At 36.0% G+C, this 24,199-nt stretch overlaps 3 protein-coding genes across 4 annotated transcripts; 2 read left to right on the plus strand and 1 right to left on the minus strand.

Annotated features, from left to right (window-relative positions):
- Positions 1-3: 3 nt before the first annotated feature.
- On the plus strand, positions 4-4,341 carry LOC129800060 (histone-lysine N-methyltransferase SMYD3). Of its 2 annotated transcripts, none has more exons than XM_055844438.1 (6): positions 4-419; positions 487-728; positions 787-914; positions 3,279-3,753; positions 3,867-4,032; positions 4,114-4,341. In XM_055844438.1, exons 1-6 carry the CDS (start codon positions 304-306, stop codon positions 4,310-4,312), a joined length of 1,326 nt encoding a protein of 441 aa, XP_055700413.1. In that variant the 5' UTR covers positions 4-303; the 3' UTR covers positions 4,313-4,341. The 2 variants fall into 2 exon arrangements, with proteins under 2 accessions (XP_055700413.1, XP_055700421.1); XM_055844446.1 differs by having other exon boundaries at positions 3,870-4,032.
- On the minus strand, positions 4,324-12,500 carry LOC129800017 (centromere/kinetochore protein zw10). Its single transcript, XM_055844369.1, has 3 exons — positions 10,789-12,500; positions 4,693-4,958; positions 4,324-4,624 (listed from the first exon to the last, which is right to left on the minus strand). The coding sequence occupies exons 1-3, from the start codon at positions 12,461-12,463 to the stop codon at positions 4,388-4,390; spliced, it is 2,178 nt and encodes a 725-aa protein (XP_055700344.1). The 5' UTR covers positions 12,464-12,500; the 3' UTR covers positions 4,324-4,387.
- Positions 12,501-18,117: 5,617 nt separating this feature from the next.
- LOC129800077 (dihydroorotate dehydrogenase (quinone), mitochondrial) lies at positions 18,118-19,618 on the plus strand. The gene is made up of 2 exons (XM_055844458.1): positions 18,118-18,219; positions 18,280-19,618. Exons 1-2 carry the CDS (start codon positions 18,208-18,210, stop codon positions 19,438-19,440), a joined length of 1,173 nt encoding a protein of 390 aa, XP_055700433.1. The 5' UTR covers positions 18,118-18,207; the 3' UTR covers positions 19,441-19,618.
- The last annotated feature ends 4,581 nt before the right edge of the window (positions 19,619-24,199 follow it).

The raw sequence follows: 24,199 nt of genomic DNA on the forward strand, positions 1-24,199 counted from the left end.
CATTGGAACCTCCAAAACTTCCATTGGAAAAATCAGCTGATGCCGATAGAAATCCAATGTAAACAAATAAATGTGAATATTTTTAGAAATCTTTTCCCGTTCGCGAAATCGTGGGTAATTGGTTGATATTTTTATCTAAGAAGTGCGTTGATGATTTAAAATTAAATCTGTTTTCGTTTAAATAATTGCCATTCTTTTTATCGCCTCGCGCACGGAGGTGTTGCGGTCGAAGAAGTCACAAGAATCAAATAGTTTTGGGATTTTTCATCTTTTAGTGTGTTTTCTGACCTAAATCCAAAAGGTATGAAAACCAAAGTGAAGGAAATCAAACAAGGAACGTGCATTTTAACAGAAAAGCCATTTGTCCATGTGCTGAAGGCTAAATATAGAAAAGAAAGATGTGATAATTGTTTCGCCAGGTAAATTGATCATATTCTCAGGTGAAACTTTTTTTTATTACAAAGTTATTTTTCTTATTTTCTTCAGTGGGAAGGTTCTGAAATGCTCAGGATGTGACTACGTGTACTATTGCAATAGAAATTGCCAGACAGAGGCGTGGTCTCTGCACAAAATTGAATGTCCCTTCCTCAAGAAGATTTCCCCGAGAATTGTTCCAGATGCCGCGAGGATTCTGGCTAGAATCATCCTGAAACTCCAAAAGGGTGGTGATCTTGAGAAGGGATACTACACAGAGACGTGTTTCAGAAAATTCAGAGATCTCATGTCACGTAAGACAGGCAGAGTCAAGTTGTTTTTTTCTCCAAATATAACTCTCGCTTTCTGCAGACTACCACGAAATTAGGACGGATCCAAAGCGCGTGGAACATCTCGAGAGTCTATCGATGGTGCTGCGTGACCTTCTCGGGGATCAGTTAATGCCCAATTTTACTGAATTGCAAGGAATCTACGGCAGGGTAAGAAATTTGTTTATTTTCTTTATTATTCCCTTCATTAACAGCCCCTGATTAATTTTTTATAACCCCCGCTAAACTTTTTAATTCATTTTATTTATATTATGAGACGCACAATTTATTTCCTATGACCCAGACCTGCACCTGATAGAATAGGACTTAAAAACCGCTAAAAATACTGATAAATCTACTTTCTCTTGAATAATATTACAATATTGAAACGATAAAAGAAATAATTGAATTATATCAATTGACCACAATTTTCGGGAGCACAAAAATAAAAGACTGATAATGCTGATAATCATAAAACAATTATATAAAATTAATAATATTTCGAATGCAAAATTTTCAGTTTTTATTTAATGTTTAGTAAGGGAACATAAAAATTTAAGCAAAAGACAAATCAAAAATTACTTTTAAAATTAATAAAAATGGAAATAATTTAAACATAATTTGTCGTTCAGATAGATGAAAATAGTCCGCATCAAAATTGTTTAAAAATTTGTTAACTGAATTTTCTGTTATCATCAGAACAGGAAATAAATCGAATCACAATGCCACAGCCACAAATGACCCCACCACTTTAAATTGAACCAATATTTTTATGACTTCTAAAAAATCAGAGGTCAAATTTTCGAACATAAGGAGTCAGAATTGGTTATTGACTATTTCGTTTATCAATTGCCTGGTTATTCGAAAATTTATCCATGATCAAAACCAGTTATTTTGTACAACACTCCATATTGTATTAATCCGAGACACTTTCCCTTCTTTCAAGCTTACTTACTTACTTATCCGGCGCTACAACCAATTACTGGTCTTGGTCTGACTCAGGACCCGTCGCCACTCGAGCCTGTTACGCGCCACTGTTCTCCACTGTTCCCCTCCAAAATTATGTTTTTTTAGGTTGCTCGAAAATACACCGTGCGATTTTTTTTTAATTTTTGGATATTTTCGAGGTTAACCAGGAGAAAATTTTGCCTTTATACGAAAATACCCTTGAACCATTCTCAATAACGATTTTTCAAGGCCAAAGATTAAAAAGGTCCTAGAGAGTGTATTTCTCAACCGAATGATAGCATATTTGGGCGCATTGGAAAGGTCCTGGAATTTCTAACGATACTAAACTGGTTCCAATCAATTATGAACCAATAATAAACTGATTAATGACCGATAAGTAATTTTACTGCACAAACTCCACGGAGAGAGCAATATATATAATCCCTCGATTTTGGGTTATATATATATATTTCGACTACTTACCCCTACCCCCCAAGGAGTCGTATTTTGGTAGAATTTTGGAAACTTGAAGTTTCGAGTTTTTTGGCGTCACGCTGTTTGTCCGTCTGTCCGTCCGGCTATCATCAGCTCTAGAGGCCAAACGGTTAGGGAAAGCAACTTGGAACCTAAGGGGGACCCCCCATAAGTCGACCCAAGGATCGTTAACATGCTCCTCAATTTCCCCCCACCCCTCCTCTTCCCCACCAAAACCATGTTTTTATGGGATTGCTCGAAAACGAGTCGTGCGATTTTTTTCATTTTTGGATATGTTTTAGAGATTACCCAAGCGGACATTTCGTCCTTAGACGAAAATAGCATTGAATCATTCTCAATCCTAACATTTATCAAGCGAATGCGGTCATGTTTGGGCTCGTTGGAAAGGTCTTGGAATTTCCTATAAAACTGAACCGGTTCCAATCGGTTTTGAATCGGTAATGAACCGGTTCATAACCGATAAATAATTTTTATACGAAATTCAATTAAATTACTCCTGAGGTGTATTTTGAGAAATATTTTGTGTGATTTATAAGTTGGTTCAAATCGGTTGTGAACCGGTTATTTACCATTACCGATAAGTAATTTTTGTTCGAATATAATTTTTTTTACGCTTCAAACTATTTTGTGGAATCTATTGAATGATTTATGAATCTATTCAAATCGGTTGAATTCCCGTAAACGGTAAATGATGCGAAAGTACTTTTGAATTATAGCATCTAACTAAGTCACGAGTTCGAGCATTTCGCAAAGCCTGGGACGCTTTGCCACCCCTTTTTATCAGAAAATAAATTGTATTACTCCTAAGCTATTTTGGACAATTTTTTGAATGGTTTATAAATCCGTCCAAATCGATTGAGAAACGGTAAACGGTAAATGATACGAAGGATGTGAAAGCACTTTTGAGCTCTAGCATCTAAGTCACGAGTTCGAGCACTTTGTAGCCGGCTTAAGGCGAGAGACGGATTAGTCAGAAATTGATGGAAATGTGATAATTATTATTTTGATTATAATTATGTTAAGCCATCTTTCGGATTAAGTCGTAAGTGTGTTTAGGGCATTAGGATGTAACAAGTTTATAACTGATTCTAGCTTGTGGTCAATGGCTTTAATATCCTGGACGGAGAGATGAATTCTATCGGCACGGGACTGTACTTGGGAATCTCTGTTGTTGATCACAGCTGCACTCCAAATGCTGTGGCCACGTTCGAGGGCACAACGCTCTTCGTTCGGGCGATTAAAGATCTGCCTTCACTCGATTGGTCACAGATCTTCATATCTTATGTGGATCTCATGCAAACGCCAGACGATCGTCGGGCTGAACTCAAGGCCAATTACTACTTTCTCTGCACGTGCTCACGGTGCATTGATCCGGAAGAGTCAGAAAAAATGGAAGCAGCTGCATGTCCCAGTACAAATTGCGATCAACCGATATTTCTTCGAGAGAATGAGGATGGGCAGTCATGTGGAAAATGTGGGACAAGAGTGCCTGGGAAGTTTATTGAGGAATTTCATGAAGTCACAAATTTCACCAAAATGCAATTGGCCAGCATGAAGGACGTGGCTTGTATCCTTTTATTACGTGAAAGTTTTTTTTTATGTTTTAGCGTGGATTTTAGTTTTTTTTCTGTCTACACTTGATTGTAAGTAAGGGGGAAAATCCTTAACATCTGTCTATAGCAGATTTGGATGTGTGCAAAATTTGCTTCTCGAAGCAGAAGAATATTCTGCATCGCATGAATTTGTGGCATACCAAGACACTCGACTTGGCATTTGAGAGTTCAATTGAGATGGGTAAATGGCAGGACGCACGCTCATTTGGTCAATTGCTGCTTCCCGGCTTCAGGTGAGTCAGTCTAAAAATACTTCTTTTTTTTTAATATTCTTGTGCTCAATTGTGCATCCGTCTTTTTTTGCGTTGACTCAGAAAGTACAATGGAGATTTTAATCCATTGTATGGGCTTCTGTGCTTAAAAATGGGCAAAATTGAACTGTATTTAGAACACGTGAAGGAAGCTCGAGAGTATCTGCTCGAGGCATCAAAGATTCTCCGTGTTACTCATGGAGAGAATCACAGTCTCTACAAGACACAGTTAATTCCTCTGTTGATGCAAACATCAAATTGAATAAAGCCAGATTTTTTTTTGTAAAGCAATATCAATATTTATTAATTAATTGATAAGGCAACATCGACTGGGATCTTATGAACAAGGTTCACCTGCACTTACGATTGAATTGAGAGCAATGGCGCGTCGGTTGGTATTTTGAAAGAGGGCACGAATGAGATGTTTAATTTCTTCTGGTTTGTAGTTGAGCGTCAACGGACCCTTTCCTCCTGACCAATGTTCTGTGATTTCTGCCAAAGAACCACTCAGCATCATCGCCAATTGCTTCAATTTCACCCAACTCTTCACTGCTACATTGATTTCCAAAGGATCCTACAAGGACAACGTTTTCATTGATTTCGCTTTTTCACAAAAAAAATGTATAATTCATTTTAATATACTTGAAAAATTCCTGGAGCTCTGTCTATAATTGTACCACAGATTTCAGCCAATCCATTCGCCACAGCTGATGGCAAATCTTCAACCAAGAGAATTCTCCTAATGAGTTCATTGCAAAATTCATTCAGGAGATTTCCCATGGTTTTATTGTACACAACATCTGGTAGAATAGTCTGCCAGACATTTTTCAGCAAATCCAGCTGTCTAAGGCACTGTCGAACCACCTTTGGAGGTTCCAATCCCAACTCAGACACCGCATCACTCAAATCTGCAGTTGCAATGGAGGATAAATCAGTTCAGGCTGTTCAAGCTTTTGCAACAATATTTCTATTTTAATATTTTTATTTTTGTATAAAAATCCATTTTTTCAGGTTTTTTTCTGAGCTAATGGTGCTATTCCAATAAAAAATGAACATGTTTTTTTTTTAGCACTTTACTTCTCCCATGTTCTTCTGCATTATCGACTTTTCTTTGTATTGGTTCTTGTCGCGACTGTTTTCCCCATAGTCTTTGTCGTGTTCTAATACAGTAGAACCCCGCTATAGGCCATCGCTCTATAGTCCACAAATCGACCGTTGATTTCAAAACTCAGATTTTAATTTAGGTTATGTTTTTCAGTACGCGACATGAAATGTCGTCATATAAATATTTTAATATTTTTGGCAAACTTAATTGAGTAGTTGTGATAATTGTGATCCATAATGAAGAGAGCGAGGACAAGTACCACAATCGCAAAGAAAGTGGAAGCCGTCAAGCAATTTCAATACTAAAAGTCGTTGATAATTTTAAAAAATGACATGGACTATAGTGCGACCGAAGTGTCAAATCTGGAACCAAATATGGCATATAGCGGGGCTCTACTGTATCACCGAAGAGTCGTAACAGAGGAGCCAATACAAAGAAAAGTTGATTATGTACAATCGCTTGAGAACAGTACTGTTCAAACACAAGAGTACAAAGCTTAGAATCATTGAATATCAAATTCTTCTGGATGATTGCAAAAGGATGTTCAAATTTAGGATATTTTTTGTACGACCACGATTCATTTCTAAATTAAGATATTTTTCATCAAAAAATCAGAAAAATAATGAAAAAGGAAAATTTTTTCACCTGAACATTTTTTTAGTACTTGACTGTTCTCAAGTGCTTCTGCTACATAATCGACTTGTCTTTTGTGTTGGTTCCTGTCACAAATCTTTGGTGGTTTTGGAACATAACGAGGATTGGCGAAAATAGTCTAAATCTAAACAGAAACCAACACCATTAATAGTGCTATTCCAATGAAAAATAAAAAAAGAGAACTCTTTTCTCTGAACATTTTTTAGCACATGATTATTCTCAAGTGCTTCTACATAATCGACCTTTCTTTGCACTCGTTCCTATTGCGACTGTTTGGTTGTTTTGAAACTTGGAACACGACGATTGGGGAAAATAGTTGAGACAGGAACCAACTCAAATAAAAGTCGATAGTGCTGAAACATATCAAAACAGTCATGTGCTAAAAAAAAAAGTCCAGGAGAAAGATTTCCCCTTTTCATTTTTCATTTGAACAGCACTATTAATCGTATTGATTTCTGTTGTTTAGACTATTTTCGTTAATCCTCGTAATGTTCCAAAATCACCAAACATTCGTTACAGGAACCAACACAAAAGATAAGTAGATTATGTAGCAGAAGGACTTGAGAACAGTCATGTACTAAAAAATATTCAGATGAAAAATTTTTCTTTTTCTTTTTTTTCGGAATAGCAATATTAAACATTATAACATTTTTAGGAAATTTGTAAATCAACACATTATTAAAAACCATTTAATATAATTAAAAAGCTTTGGGTATGTTTAACTTAATACATTAGTTAATCTATATTAGATCAATTGCTATTAATATAAAATAGTAAATGATAATTTACTCAAAAGAATCGCCTATTTAGAAATTAAAACAGTTACGTCATGTGGATAAGCATTAAGTCTAAAGACGTTTAAGTAGCTAATCTTAAATACAGGTTTTGGACGGAAGGTTTAGTCTATAGTTCTCAAATGTCTCGAAAAACCATAAATTTTAGTAATTTATAAAAACGTAATTTTTGAAGCTACCTTGATAACTCTTATCGCTCTTACCTGACAAGAAATAGGAGAAGTCAAACCATATGGCTAAACGGGTCCCGATCTAAATCCCGAAAGCCAAAATCCCGAACGCCAAAATCTCGAAAGCCAAAATCTCGAATGGGCTAAACTCCCGAAAACCAAAATACCGAATTCTTAGAAGTGACATTGCTACTCGTACGATTGAACCCGTGTCTGCTAGAGGCAAAGGGAAATTTTCTGTGTCTTTGGAAATTATTGTAGACATTATAATCTATCATCCCTTTCATGTTTTTGAACATTCGGGATATCAGCCCTCGGGATTTTGGCTTTCGGGATTTAGACCAAGACCCGTTTCGTCATATGACTTAACTTCTCCAATTTCTTGTCAGGTAAGAGTTATCAATGGTAGTGTGTTTTCAAAACTTACTGAAATACTACTACCGGATTTTGTCTCCATGGCTAAACCTTGTCAAAAGGATTACCGATGTCGGCTCATACTTCTTTAATAAAAAAGTATGAGCAAGAGATATCGATTTCTGGTCTTCGGCGACCCCCATATAAGTGAACATTGTATTCAGATGCATTATTCCCTTTTACCCCACTACCTCCTGCCGAATCAAAAAACGTGTTTTTTTTCGTTTATTTTGAAAACGGTTCCTAGTTTTTTACTGTTCGAGATCGAGAGTACTTCACGGAGAGAGTATTTCCACCTTCCACTCCCTGGAGACCACATTTCTCAACAAATCTTCGTGTTTCAGACGATTTCTGAAAAATGTCGTCACGATGTTTGTCCATCTGTCCCTCCGGTTGTCGCCAACTCTAGAGGCCAAACCGTTAGAGATAGCGACTTGCGACCTAAGGGGGACCCCCATAAATCGACCCAAGGATCAATAACATGCCCGTCATGGGATTGCTGGAAAACGCGTCGTGCAATTTTTTTTTCATTTTTGGATATGTTCTAGCGGATACGCAGGCGGACCGGACAATTGACCATGTATGAAAATATTGTTGAATCATTTCTAATAACGGTTTTTCAATCAAGGTTAAAAAGGCTATAGAGAGCGCATTTATCAGGTAAATGAGGTCATGTTTGGGCTCGTTGGAAAAGTCTTGAAATTTCCCACAAAACTGAACCGGTAATGAACCAATACATAACCGATAACTAATTTTTATTCGAAATTCAAATATATTAGTCCTAATTTATTTTGAGCAATATGTTTTGAGCGATTTATAAATCCGTTTAAATCGGTTGTGAACCATTAATGAACCGGTTATAAACCGATAGTATTTTTTGTCCGAGAATCAATTTTATGACTTAAAATTATTTTGTGGTATTGTTCGAGTGATTTACAAATCGGTTTAAATTTGTTGAGAACCGGTAAACGGTAAATGATGCGAAAGTGGTTTTGAGGGATAGGATCTAAGTCACGAAATCGAGCACTTCGCAAAGCCTGGGAAGCTTTGCCAGCCCTTTTTATATTCGAGTACACTCAACTCTTCGTTATCCGGCACTTCGTTATCCGGGTGACAGCTGCCAAACACTGGCGGTTGATATATTCAAAATTATTTTCACTAAACATGAAGTTTGTCCAGAGTGAATTAAAGTATTATTAACATTGTATCGAAGTTTTTAATACATAATTGTGATAAAAAATGAAACATAAGCACACCATGAAGAAAATTCTCTTTTTCTTTGTCAGACAGAAAATAAATTCACACAGCACAAAATAGAAAAACCGTTGATTATTCAAAAAACCTAAATGTCATTTTGTCCCCCAGTCAGCCGGATAACGAAGAGTCTACTGTAGGGTGGAATAACCGGCTATCGCCATGTTTAGGAAAAAATTAAATTCATTTAATCATAACTTTTGAATCCTTGTTACAAGATAAGTCAAATTTGACACAAAGTTACTTAGATGTATTGGCTCTAGATACGTGAAAACAATAATCCTAGAACATAACGCTGGACTACTTAAAAAACTGATTTTTATTAATAATGCAAAAATAACCATTTCGTCGCCACTTTTTACCACTTTTCGCCAGTTCTGTAAAATTTGTAACCACTTCTCGCCACCCACTTGAAAAGAACCACACTCGGTTATTTTAGGCAATGCTATGAAAAGAATACATTCACCATTTCTCTTTCCTTGTGATCACTTTATTATTACAGTAGACTCTCGCAAATTCGGCTCTTTTAAGATCGGGCTACTTTTTAATTCGGGCAGCGGTTACATTTGAAAAAAGTTTGTTGTCATTTTTCAAGTTTGATTATGATTATCAAATGAATGAAATATGCTCAAATTTAGCATGGTTTGTCTTAGTTTTGATGTGATTTTGCATTATTGAGGGATTTTCATGCAATTTACGATATATATCAGTGTGTAAACTCAATATCTATTTGAACATGTCGCCCGAATTTCTGTCTAATTCGGCTGACGTTTCGGTCCCATATGCCCGAATTTGAGAGAGTCTACTGTACTCTCTTTAAATGATTTTTCTTCACTTTTATTTGAGAAATCAAATTATGGGGCTTTTGCTGAAAGTAAACAATGCAGATTTGACAACTGAGAATATGTACGAAGTGAAGTTAGCGTCGCCTATTGAAAAGATATGGCGACAGGTGGTAAAATCAATTTCAGAATATTACCACTTCTCGCCATGCCTCATTTTTATACAAAAATAATATAAAATGAAATATTAATTGACTAAATACAAATTTTATGTATTCCACAAGTGCAATTAAATATTCAATAGACAAATTATTTACCCAAATAGGTATTTTTGGCCTGATGAAAATTTGACGACACTTAGTACATTTGGTAAGAGATGTTGGATTCGATGCACTTGCTTAAAATATTGCTCTAAAAAGTGATCAAAATCGTGAATCCAAAACGAATAATTATTATTTTTCGATTCTATGTGTAGAAGCAGAAACAATACAAAAAAAATTGCGACTCATTTATTTCATAAATTGCGAAAAATAGCGATTTCAATGTAAGTGGCGAGAAGTGGGGTACTGGCGAGAACTGGTGATTCCACCCTATGTTTTAGAAGTAGTCAAGGTGAATATTTTGTCCATTATTGACACTCAATTTGAGACCATAAAATTTTTCAAAATGTAATTTTCGAAAGTCGAATTTAAACAATTCTGGAAGACAAATTTTTCAGTCGATTTGCTTAAATTTAGATTTTTTGAAATGTTTTTAAATTTGGAACTTATCTGTCGTATTGGGTTCTTATCCGAAATTCATCCGTAAGATACATGCTTAATTTATCTTTTTTGAAGCTGTAGATTTTATTTATTAATTCAAAAACGTGTAACAGGGCTACGGATCAAAGGCCAAGAGATACCGAATTCCAGCTTTTGATAACCCCCCAAAACCAAGTTTTTTGGTTAATTTCAAAAAGAATCCCTAGATTTTTTTTAAATTATGTTTTAATGAGATAAATCAAAAATCTATAGAAACTTCTTGGTTTTATAAGGAGATCGTTTCTGCTTCATATCATATTTATACGATTTTTTTTTTGATCTGAGAAGAATTACAAAATTTTTAGTCTAATAATGATTAAAAATAGCCAAAAGTGCCTATCCACATGAATAATTTTAGATTCTGAACCATCTGAACAAAAGGGAAAGAGTATTTTTTCTTTTATTGGTTTTTACCAATTAATTACGATCTTTAAGTGGTAAGATTAAAATTTTCATGCCTACACTGAGAGAAATCCGAAAAAGTTAAAATAACATTCCGGAAATGTTAATTTTACCCTGCAGTATTGATCCGAAAACTGTGTAAATATTACCCTTTTTAGGTGTATTATGAGTTAAAGTTACCCTTCTTCCATGTTGATTTTACCTTTAAAAGGTGTAAAATTAACATTAAAAAATGTTGATATATTTTTACACCTAAAAAGTGTTAAAGTTACGACGAAAAAAAGTTAATCGCAGCCTTTTTTCTCAGTGTAGGGTTAAAGGAAAAAAAACCGGAAAAGCATGGAAAATGAAAATAAACCTTACCGAATCCTTTTAGAATCTCCATCAGTTGAGCCCTTTGATTTTTGATTTGATTGAGAAATTGCTCAGATCCAAGATGCTGCAGAGATTTAACCATCACAGAAACAGTCTCGATTCCCTTGCTCTGATTCTTAGTGATCCAGTACGCCAGAAACATGCAATTGTTGTGAAAAAGAGCGGTTTGTTGGGGTATATTGAGGAGGAGTTTGGCATGGTAGGTGGGCATTTCTGTGAGATATCTGTCGAGAATAATTGAAATGGTGGACAAGAGGCCTTGAGCAACTTTTTCCTCACTGCCCTCAATCTCCTTGAGGACACGTTCCATCAAAGAAATTAGCTCCATTGTGCTCTTGGACACCATGCAGTTGGGGAATATTGCTGGACCAGATGCTCCTGCATCTGCCGAACCCAATTTCTCGGATACAAGTATCATGTCATGAAGATCTTTTCTCATAATGTCCACTGCATTGTCCAGGATGTTCCTGAAGAAGCGATTGCGGAAGAGTAATTCAATTTTTTCCGCATAATCCAGAAATTCTCGGTCTTCTTCAGTGAAAAAGAGCATCTCCATGAGAAATTCATTGAATTCTGTGATATCTGTGACCAGAGTGCTCTCATTCATCTCTATCATATTGTCCGGAATTGAGTAATCGAGGCATTCGCTGATGATGAGCTTCGTGAATGTCTCCTTCATGTACTCACGGAGGATCTTGAAGACACATTCGGTCTCCGTGATGGAAATATTCATGTGACCGAGGCAGGAAAAGGCATTTTTAATGTGCTGAAAAACTTTCTTGTAATTTGGACGGAGATTCTCATCCTCTCTCTCCTTGGTACTATACGACAGTTGGAGAGTCACAAATTGAGGATCATTCTCCTTATCTACGTCCAAGGACACTGGCTTGGTAATCAAAGGTTTAAAGACATTCTCCATTAGGAATTCACACATCTTCCGGGAGTTGTATTTGGCACTAACCAGTGCAGTGACAATTTCATGGAGTTCATCCTCGTTCTTGCTTATTTTCACCGTCACACATTTTGTGTTCTGAAATGTCTTCTCCTTCATCTGGACCAGAGACTCAAATTTCAATTTGAGATTGTGCAGCATTGATTCGTTCTCGAGGTAGTAGCGAATCTTAATGTTTTCATAGCAGCTGAGATGCTTGAAAATATTATCCGTTGGATCCTGAATTAGACCTCTGAGTTCACAAATCAGATTCATCACGGTCAGGTGCTCATCGTGAGATTTTGCCGATTCAATGTCCCTGAACAGTTGGTCAATTTTGAGAATTTTGTGTGTCACCCTCAATCCTTGAGCGATCTCTTGGAAATTCTCATGGCATCTTTGGAGCTCTTCACTAGCTGCTTTCATCTTCACCTCTTCCTCCACAGTTTTAAGCAGATCATCCGTCTCGGCAAAAAGATTCTCACAATCCCCGTAGTAATACTCGTATTGATTCAAGTCCGGTAGAAAGTCAACGTATTTGTTCGTGACGAAACTCCTCACATTGTCCTGGAATTTCTTTATCTCACCTGTGAGTTTTTGCACATTTTTCCGGATGTCCATATTCTTATTCTCACTAACGAGCTCCACAACTTCACGCACAAAGCTCATTTTGTCAACAAAAAAGCCTACTTTTGCAAAAATTAACCACGCAAGCCGCCAGCAAACGGACATCAATGTCAACACTTTCCAGTGGAAATTATTGGAAGAATTGGAAAGTCCATTGGAATATTCCAGTTAAACAAAATCAGCCGGTAGTTTCTGGGATTCTTATTTCATCATTTTTCACGATTCTCAGTTGTGCAATATAAAAAAAAAAACATTTTTACTTGATATAAAAAGAGTGACCTGTGAACTTTATAAATTGTTTTAAAAGAAAAGTGATGAGAGTGAGAAAACTACAAAAAATGACTTTCCGGGAAACGGATACTCAGCTAAAACCAGGTAAGGGAGAATCTCTTTCATAAGTATAAATGGAGTAAATGCGAGAATATGCATTCAGTAGCAAAAGAAAATTTGCAAATTGCACTAAAATGGCTAGAATTCAGTTGAACATTAAAGATCCGTATATGCGGGTCTCTGTACCCTGACCACCTGACGCCCTGTACACTTCCGCTGTTCGAAAGATTTGTTTTAGTTTAGTTCTAGGACTTATGGATGCTTTTCGCATTCGCACCTATCGAACATGGTAGTTAGGATCGGTAGAGATCATCCTTTTAGTTCTAAAAGTAAATTAAAAAAAAAATAAACAGCAAGGGGAGCATGGCGCCTCCAACTAGAAGGTATCAGAACCACCCACATTCACGGTAGTGTAGATGTCCTCTGGTTTTCGCCAGTTTTGCTTTAATTCAAGGACTTAAGAATGGTCCAATGACCATCTTTAAATGCAACAATTAAAGCAAAGCTTGCGTGAAACAGTGGTGCAAAGCAATGTCACTCCCGGAGTGCAAAGCCACCCGCATCTATGGTAATTAAATTAGTGGAAATTTTCGGAGGGAAGCTCCGTCCGGACGCGGCAACACAAACTGTGGAGTCTTCAACCCAAAAGATCAAAAAACTCACTCTTCTCCAGAGCTTTCGACACGCTTCGTGTCTTCCTCAGTGGCTGGGGAAGAAGGTTTTATGAAACTATTTCATTAGCCGTACTCACTATGGCGCTGTTATCTTGTAATATCGTTATCTCGTTATCTCGTTGTGTTCTCGTAATGTATTTTATAAACGAAAAATTATAACAAGATAACAGATTACGGAGATTACGAGATAACAACGCCATAGTGAGTACGGCTATTGATTTTTAACAGTGTATCAATTTTGAACTTACTCGAGTGATGTTAAAAACTGTTAAAAACAATGAAATGGTTTCTTAATAAAACCTTCTTCCCCAGCCACTGAGGAAGACACGGAGCGTGCCGAAAGCTCTGGAGAAGAGTGAGTTTTTTGATCTTTTGGGTTGAAGACTCCACAGTTTGTGTTGCCGCGTCCGGACGGAGCTTCCCTTCGAAAATTTCCACTGAAGCTGAACGGCAATTCCCCCACGATAATTAAATTGAGATACGGAGGGCGAGGGAATGAAGGTCTTCTATTAGAATAAGGTCGGCCTTTTAAAGACAGGAAATAAAATCCCACAGATACACTTATGTATGAAGCATCGAAAACCACATGTCCATATCTGAAACCGTTTATCTCAAGACTTTACTGCTAAACGAGGAAGAGCTCATTTTTATTTCTCTCGGAAAATTAGTCTTTTTCGGTTAAAATTTGATTCGAGAAAATGTTTACTTCAACTTTAATTAGGTTTTTATTAGTCTAACGCGTTTAGCAATATCAAATTTAAAAAAAAAAATGAGTTTCTGTGAATTTTTCGTCAATAAATACATTTTTTCGGGGACAAATTTGCACTTTTTTCAAATATTACACAGTTACACAGAAAAAAATATTTTGTAAAATTATTCGTAAATGTTTGTGAAATCCTATGGCAGACTTACGAAATGCTCGTGAATCGTATAACCCACAAACAAGTTCGTAAAATTTTGTGTTTTTTTTACAAACATTATTCGTAAAATGATCATTTGACGAACATTTTTTGTACTTTTACAAACATTTGTTCGTAAATGTTCGTAAACACACAAAATGTTTGTAAAATTTTGTTATTTGTTCGTAAATGTTCGTAAATTTTTGTTTGTCTGGCAAACATTTACGAACAAATGACAAAATTTTACGAACATTTTTTGTGTTTACGAACATTTACGAACAAATGTTTGTAAAATTTTACAAACATTTTGTGTGTTTACGAACATTTACGAACAAATGTTTGTAAAAGTACAAAAAATGTTCGTCAAATGATCATTTTACGAATAATGTTTGTGAAAAAAACACAAAATTTTACGAACTTTACGATTCACGAGCATTTCGTAAGTCTGCCAAATGATTTCACAAACATTTACGAACAATTTTACAAAATATTTTTTGCTGTGTACAAGTTTCTGTAACTCCTGAATTCAACCACTTAAATTGTCTGAATTAATTTCACTTGAATCAATTATTCATATTGAGACAATTTATTTAAATTACACTACAAAAATGATTGATAAAAAAACGATCATTAAAAATTAAATTTGATTCTCTATTTATAACAATGGCTCTCGTACACCTTTTAGATCAGGAAAATTTCGTGAAATCAAAATTCATATCCTCTTTTCTCTTAAAAGTTTACACATAATCTATTGCACTCTCTTGGACTCTCCCTCTTCTTTTAAACACCAGACCAAATTAAATTTAGCTAAAACGAATTTGGAGTGCGAAAGAATGATAGACAGAGCATTTGAGAAAGATGTTCATTTTGATTTCATAAAATTTTCCCGATCTGAAAGATGTGCTGGAGGCTGGAAAAAGCAACGTAATTCTCATACAATTCGACAAAGGAAAAATTAAAAGTTATTCATTTAACATGCAATCGGTTTATGTTAATTTTTTCAAGGAGACCAATTTTTGTGAGAATTTAGGTTTTTTAACGACCAAAAGTAGATTATTTTTCTTACAAAAATTCTTATTACGGTACTGGCACATCTTTTAGATTAGGAAAAAATTATGAAAATAAAATTCATATATACATTCCATATCCCTTTCTTTCCTAAATTTTTGAATATGTCTATCCCATCGCACAAACGTATATGATCGTATAAACGGTTCAAAGTAACTGATATATTTTCAATATTTCAAAAACGAATACGTATAGAAAGATTCTGCTTAAAAACGTAATAAAAAAAACTGATCGTGTTTCTGTGGATTAATACTACCACGGAGAATGAAAATATTATAAAAGGTATAAAAGTCAAAAGAATAAGGTGAACATGGTAGACACGTTTAGGTAGAGTAGCAGCATGAATTTTAAGTTACGCCAAATGGTAAACGAAATAAGTACTTAAAAAGCTAAATTTTTGCTTATTTCTACTGAATTTTAAACGACTCTTTAAACCGCATCAACGATGAATGAAAGCCTGTTTAATGTTTTGTTTCGAATTTTGATTTCCAGTATCTTTAAGTTAGAGTAGCATTCTTTTCATTTTATGAAAAGAGGTTTTCACGACGTTATCTTATGGCGTTTTTTACACATAAAAAAATTATGTCCATATTGAAGCAAATTCCCTCAGGAAAAACCCTTCAATATGGACATATATTCTTTTAGTGTGTAGAGTGTAGAGGGTATTAATGCCAAAATTGGTTGAGTTTGATCTTCGAAAATATTCCAAAAATTAGTCTGCAATTTTTAGCCTGTAAAATTTGGATGTAAAGGATTAGTGAAGAGAAATTTATGCAAGCGGCCTCTAGTTGATGATCTTAGGCCCTCAGTGTAATGTCCTAGACAGACTTACGACTTAAGCCAAGACACAGCTTAGCGTAATTATAATCACAATAATGTTTGACTGAATTCCCATCAGTTTTTCACGCCGATAGACGGTTTAGTCGGAAACTAATGGAAATGTAATTTGATCATTATTTTGATTATAATTACGTTAAGCCGTTTCTCGAATTAAGTCGTAAGTGTGGCTAGGGCATAAGTCGCATTTTACAGATTAAATATTCCCGAGGAACATCGTGTGTCTTTTTTAAGCCTTTACAGTGTATGTCTGAGCATTTTAAAAGAAGAATAGTATGCAAAAAATCTATATCCCGTAAAATCCTTGTCAAGAAATACAATTTCCATCGGTAGTCCATCCTCACTGGGCATGAACAATTATCCAATCACACTGAAAAACCAAAACCTTTTTTTAAGATTCTCTTTTGGCTACTTGGGTATTTTTTCTTAATAAATTGCAAAACAGCAAGTTTTTTTTTAATCTAACAATCAGTATCCTCTGTCCAAAACTGCAAGTTTATATCTCTTACTGTTCTCTTACTCCAGGGGCGTCTGCAACAAAAATTGGGCGTGTTTGAGTCACTTAATTTTACTGCTCGAACTCCACGGAGAGAGCATTAAGGTAAAGTACCCTTACTCGACCGGGTTCCTCTATTCGACCGGTGGGTCAATTTTTGAATATTTGATGGTGAATTTCATCAATTTCTATGAATTTGTCACTGATTCGTATTATTTAAAGAATAATTGACCTATTAATGTTAGATCATACACAAAATATTATAGCAAATATAATTAAATTGAATAAATAAATCTACCGGTCGAATAGAGGAACCGGTCGAATAAAGGGTACTTTACCTTATTATAATAATTAATAATCCCTCGATTTTTTCACCCCCCCCCCCCAATTTCCACCTTCTACCCTGCGGAGAACACTTTTGTCAACAAATTTTCACGTTTCAGACGATTTCTGAGAAAAGTCGCCATGTTGTTTATCCGTCTATCAGTCCGGCTGTCGCCAGCTCTAGAGGCTAAACGGTTAGAGATAGCGACTTGGGACCTTCGGGGGACCCCCCCCATAAGTCAACCCAAGGATCGTTAACATGCCCCTCATTTCCCCCCACCCCTCCCCTTCCTCTCCAAAACTATGTTTTATTGGGATTGCTCGAAAACGCATCGTGCGACTTTTTTCATTTTTGGATATGTTTTAGAGATTACCCAGGCGGACATTTCGTCCATATACGACAATACCGTTGAATCATTCCTAATAACGGTTTTTCAAGGTCAAACGTTAAAAAGACACTATAGAGTTCATTTATCAAGCGAAATGAGGTCGAATTTGGACTCGTTGGAAAGGTCTTGAAATTTCCTATAAAACTGAACCGGTTTAAATCGGTTCTGAACCGGTAATGAATCGGTTCATGTCCGATAACTAATTTTTATTCAAAAATCAATTCTGTTTAATTTTAAAACAATTTTGGAGGATCTTTTGAAAGATTTATGAATCGGTTTAAATCGGTTGAGAACCGGTGAATGATAAATGAGCCGAAAGTACTTTTAAGATATAGCATCTAAAGTCACGAGTTCGAGCATTTCACAAAGCCTGGGACGCTTTGCCAACCCTTTTTTTATTCTATTTTTTTGTAAGGAAAGTCAAGCTAAACTAAACTCTGGCAATTAATGAATTAAAAAATGGTAGAGTACCTACTCGCTGTATGGTGCAACTGTGTAAGTGTTCCGATTTAGATCCCCTTTAGATTACCAGAAATTATTCTGATATTATTATGTGTTCGAATTGCAAACAGTAAGTTTCACTTCTCTTAATTCCAAAGGACTTCGGATCGCTAATCCCTGTATATCCGTCTTATATTACGTAAAGCACATTTTTAGCGGTTGTCATTTACGTGACCAAGCTAGAGAACCTGATTCATGCTCCTCCCATATTCCGAGGTCATTTCTTTAGTTGTCTTGATTGCAATAAGTGAGAAAAATTCCAATACAATGTAGATAAGACGGAAGAGACGGAATAACTTTTGATACAAAATATTCCATTTAGTATTAATTCATGCTGAAAATGGTAAGTTTTTTTTTTTTGCTTTATCGCGAGATGAAGACCATAATTAAGTTTCTGTTGTAGTTAAGGAAAGTGACAGCTATTGGTGGTGGAGTTTTTGGTATTAGTGCTCTGTACTTTACCCATTCCGGCAATGAGAAGTTCTACAATAAAATCCTCATGCCCATTGTACATAACATTCCGGCGGAGTTGTCTCACAATATTGCCTTACTTTCCTGCAAGTACGGAATAATGGGTCAAGCTAAGTATGAGGATTCTGAAAGACTTAAGACAACTATCTTCGATATGAACTTGTCCAATCCGGTGGGAATTGCAGCCGGCTTCGATAAGCAGGGTGAGGCTGTTAGAGGTCTCTACAAACTTGGATTTGGTTTTGTGGAAATTGGATCTATAACTCCAAATCCTCAGCCAGGCAATCCCAAGCCAAGGTGCTTTCGTCTGTTGGAAGATAAGGCACTTATCAATCGCTTTGGCTTCAACAGTGATGGTCATCAAATTGTATATGAAAGGATTAGAGATTTGCGAGAAAATAAGTCATTTAAGGGAATCATTGGGATAAATTTAGGCAAAAATAAAACATCAACTTCAGCATCTGAAGACTATAGTGCGGGGATTGAGCTCTTTGGACCTGTAGCTGATTATCTGGTGGTTAATATTAGTAGTCCTAATACTCCTGGCCTAAGGAGTTTCCAGAGTAAGGAAAAATTGAAAGAATTGCTTGCAGACTCAGTCGCTGCCAAAAGAAAGTTGTCCAGGAATGTGCCATTACTGCTGAAGATAACTTCAGACTTAATTCCTGAGGAACTAAATGACATCAGTGAGATTATTCAACTTGAGGAATGCCGTGTGGATGGTCTGATCGTGAGCAATACAACCATTGCTCGTCCTTCCACACTTCAGAATGAGAATCGCGAGGAAACCGGTGGTTTGAGTGGAGCTCCCCTCAGTGACATGGCTACCAAGGCTATATCTCACATGTACAGAAAAACTGGTGGGAAGATCCCAATAATTGGCGTGGGTGGTATTTTCAGTGGGAAAGATGCATATGAGAAAATTTTAGCTGGATCTTCTGCTGTTCAAATTTATACATCTTTTGCTCTCCATGGGCCACCCCTTGTGAATAAGATTAAGAGAGAGTTAGATGAAATATTGCAGAAGAATGGGTTCAAAAATGTGGCTGAAGCCAAGGGTATGGCCCACGCTGATATGTCTTCCAAGGTGTAAATCTACAATACAAGCAGGAGTGCTTTGGTGATCCATGACTATTGATTTACAAAAGTATAAAAAAGGGTATAGTCTTTCGCAAAATTGTACATATTTTAAACATTCCCAATATTATACAAATTTTGGAAAATTATTTTTATAATATTTTTTAAAATAAAATATACAAATGAAACTCAAATTATAATGTGTTTACATACACAGTTTATGTTGGTAGGAGAAGGTGGGGTAGTTTCACGCATGCATTACTTTCGAAAATAAAATTTTTAAGACGAAAAATCCGAAAAATACTTATTTAGGAAGTGTCCTATATATTTTCATACAGTCAATATTCAAGAGAGACAAAAGGGACAGATAATCCTAACCGGCTTATGTAGGTGAGATTCTTAACGTGAGCTAACTCGGAGTGCATGCAAATTCGATTTAGAGCTGAAATTGTGAGTCGCCATTCAGTTATCTTGAATCAAATTCGTGAAATTATACAAATTTTGTATTTAAACCAAAATATCAAGGATTTGGATGAACTGGCACAAAAGTGATATATGGGTGAAATGTAGACCAAAATGTACTCTATAATTTTCCTATAGAACATGATCTCATCGATTACTCAGAAGCCAAGATAAGCGAGGTTTTTTGTTTCTTAACTTGTTTTTTCATCCAGAGTGCCCCAAGTGTTCATTTGTTGAACTTCAACTAAATCAAAGAATTGTTGTATTTTGCGGGACTTTCCATTTAAACCCCTATTTTAAGTGTCTTGGTGGAGTAGAGGCAGTCAAATTGGCATCTGAGTGATTTCAAAGCGTTATTATGGGAAAAATCAATTTTTTCACACTTAAACGGCAAAATCGGAGTGATAGCGTAGTCTGAGCGGAAAATGATGTATGGACGAAATGTAGAGACAAATATGCTCTACAATTATGTTGAAGTAATCATCAAAATCGGTTCAGCGACAGTCGAGATAATTGAGGTTATGTGATATTGAAATTGGTTTTTCGACTGTGGCGCCCCTGGTGTTGGTCCCACGAAGTTCAAACATTCTAGAAAGTTGTAGCATTTGGTGAGATCTTTCGTTTAAGCCCTCATTCATCAAAAGCGGTCACATAGAACCGGAGATATGATTTTTTGAATTTCGTGAACTTTGACCCCTCATATCTCCGGTTCTGTTTTAACCACAGCGCGCATACGCACCATTTTGGAAACGTCCTAGACTGGACTACAACATACTAAAATTTCATTAACTTGCACAATGCCGTTTTTGAGAAAAGTGACTTTGAATTTCGATGAATTTTGACGCTATCACAGCGCCACCTGTGGTGACTTTTTGAACTTCCATCTGAAAGTGCTCATCGAGACGAAACCAAAAAGGTAAAATTTAGGTCGCTATGTTAATTAGAACCGGAGATAGAGGCCGGTCAATGTTCGAACTTTGACCCGTTATAGCTCGGGTCAGGGGTTATGGATCGACTTAAGGTTTTTTTTGTTTGATAGGTATAATCAACGGCTACAACATACTAAATTTTCAGCCCGATGCACAATGGAATTTTTGAGTTATTTAACTTTTAAGATTTAAAAATTTTCTTTTTAAAAAAAGCGCCCCTAGCGGTGGTTTTATGAACTTGCGATGTTAGAAGGAGAAGTGGCATTTCACGAGAGCTTTCCAAAAAGCCCTCACTTTTTAAATTCTGACAATTAGAACCGGAGTTATGGCCATTTTAAGAAATTTTTTTTGGACCCTTATAGCTCGGGTCAGGGGGGTCGGGGGACCTTAAGTTTGGTATTGATGGAAAGCTCTAAGGCCCAGCTATAACATACTAAAATTTGAGTCCGCTGAATGCCATAGGGGCGGAGCTATTGAGAAAACAAAAAAAGGGGGGTCTTCAAAATGGCGGAAGGAGGGGTGGGGGGTGGGGGGTCTATGCACCAAGTTGCAATTTTCACCCGATATATAACCTTTGCCGAAAACCGCAAGTCGATATCTTTTTTAGTTTAGGAGCTATTAAGCTCCAAAGAGCGGCCGGCCGGCCGGCCGGCCGGGAACGTAACTTAGCCACATATATATTCGGAATCAGGAAGTGGCGAAACATATTTTGGCCAAATTTGAGGTCGATCGGACGACATGAAATTTTGTTAGGATTATAGTAGGTGAGATTGTTAAGAATCTCACCTAATAAGCTTATACTCAGTTTGAATATTGTTCATATTCGCTTAGCAGCATATGTGTCCTGAAAAAATCTTCAGCTGCGTGAACTGCCCCACTTTCCCCTAATGCAATACCTATCAATAACAGCCCCTACACTGAGAGAAATCCGAAAAAGTTAAAATAACATTCCGGAAATGTTAATTTTACCCTGCAGTATTGATCCAAAATCGGTGTATTACCCTTTTTTAGGTGTATTAGGGTTTAAAGGTACCCTTTTTCATGTTAATTTTATCCTTAAAAAGGTGTAAATTTAACATTAAAAAATGTTGATATATTTTTACACCTAAAAAGTGTTAAATTTCTGAGGAAAAAATGTTAGTCGCACCCTCTTTTTTTTCTCAGTGTAGTTATCAAGCATAAAATAAGCCTAATGCAAGCCCCTGGCAAGTTCCCTGAAATTTGAAGCCACATTCTCATATTTCGATTTAAATTTATATGGGATTTTTTTGCACTCGCGACCGTTATGCTAAATATCTAAAAAGTAAGAAGTTTTTCCGTATATTAAGATACCTTTCCATATGGAGGGATAAATATACTAAATTTTTGTTTAAATACATTTTATCCTCGGAGCACTGTGAGCTGAGTCCGAGATCAATTTAGGAAATTTGCTTCAAATAGCTTCGTATAAAAAAGATAACTTGCCACGTGCTTGGCCTAATGCGTCTTTTTTCTTTGCTTATATTCAGTTTAAAAAAAATAAGAATGAATGAAAAGAAATTTCACGTACCAGCATTTTTTTTACTATAATATGCGTTGTTTGCAATTTTTGACCGGCCTGGAGCATGAACGGTTAGAGATATTTACTTCCGATCTTCGGTGACCCCCAACAAAAAGTTATTTCGTCTCCAAATCCATGTGTTTTTCTTGTCCCCTACCCCGTCCTTCTCCTCCAAATCTATGATTTTTGGTTTATTTCGAAAACGCCACCTAGATTTTTTTTTTTAATTTTTGGATGTCTATAAGACCTATGATCGAAAGACCTTTTCTATTGGCTTTCTGAAGATGATTAATAAACAAAGCTGAAAGGTCTTACTTAACTAGGCTTGCTTAAATTTGGATTTTTTTTGTTTAATAAAGGTATCCCAATTCAAAGATGCCCCCTCCCTACATATTGTAGTTACGGACGAATTCTTTCCAACAGTAGATCTATCGCACTATCTCTCAGTCTTCCCTGAGAGCTATAAACGATTAGAGTTTCACATGAGTTACTCTTAGAACCTGCGCTGCAAAAAATCTCACCTACCTACCTACCCAGCTTATCTGAGTTTATAATTTTTATCTAATAAAATAAAATTTTGCAATATCGCTTTAAACTAGAATTATGTGTTTTAGGAAACAATGCGTTCGCGTCAGGAAGATTTTCTGGACATCCACTTAGACAAGAATGGGATTATCAGTTCCACAACCCCACAGAATGAAGTATATAGTGAAGCGTTCACTGAATGCAATTCGAATACCTTTAACCCTTTAAGGACGATTGGGTCATCGGTGACCCAAAAATGAAATTTTTCCTACGTCCTTCTAAAGTTGTAATTTGCTCTAAAAAGTTAGAAAAAATTATATTTTCTGACCCCCAATTTTGACCTTCTCGTCCTTAAAAATTCCTGTTGGCCTAAAACGGATTCGAACCTGGGAGGACACTTCTTGCATTCATAAAGCGAATTTTCTACCACTTGATCCTTTATATAGTTTATATGGGATCTTCTCCGAGCCTTCAGCTTCTTTTCTGCCCAAAATTGGTATAGGATCAGGCCGATGCGGTGGGCTTTGGGGTGGTCTGCCTTGGCGGGAATAATTTTGCTGGTTTTCCGTTCGGGCTCCTGGTTGCGGTGGTCGCTCTCTCGTCTGTTTCCACCTGTGTCTGCGTCGCTCTCGTTCAAGGTTTCTCTCCATGTCTCGAATTCCTGCTCTTTTACTTGGCTTTTGTTTCATGATCATTTATTTTTATTTTTGTTATTTGCAACAGTTTATGCATATTCTTAAAGCTTCTCGGGGGTGGTATTTACTTTGCACTTCATCATTTCTGACGCTTATTTTTCTTTTGTTTTTTCTTTACAAACTTCCATACATTAAACTTATTTAATTATCTTTTTTCTTCTTGGATGATATACACAGAAGATTTGAAAAGTGTATACTAATCGATTTTTATCATTGGACTTATTATACCTTGACAAAAAGGTTTTGACCTAAAGAAAAAACACGTACCCCTTGCTTTTAAAAAAAAATCGAAACTTAATATTTCCGGATAGAATTCGCACAGAATACTCAAAATGGGTCTACTAATCAATTTTTATCATTGGATTTATTATATCTTGACAAAAAAAGGATCTATAAAAACACAATCCCCCTTGCGTTTAAAAAAGTCGAAAATCTGTTCTAATAATCGTAAATAATTAATGTTTCTGAATGAAATTCGCACAGGATACCTGAAGTCGGTCTACTAATCGATATTCATTATTGGATTTATTGTATACCTTGACAAAAAATTGATCTAGAAAACACAACCTCCCCTAGGGTTTTTTCCCAAAAATTGTAATTAATATTTCTGGATGAAATTCACAC

Source organism: Phlebotomus papatasi, chromosome 1, assembly GCF_024763615.1.
Source record: "Phlebotomus papatasi isolate M1 chromosome 1, Ppap_2.1, whole genome shotgun sequence".
Taxonomy (NCBI): Eukaryota; Metazoa; Arthropoda; class Insecta; order Diptera; family Psychodidae; genus Phlebotomus; species Phlebotomus papatasi.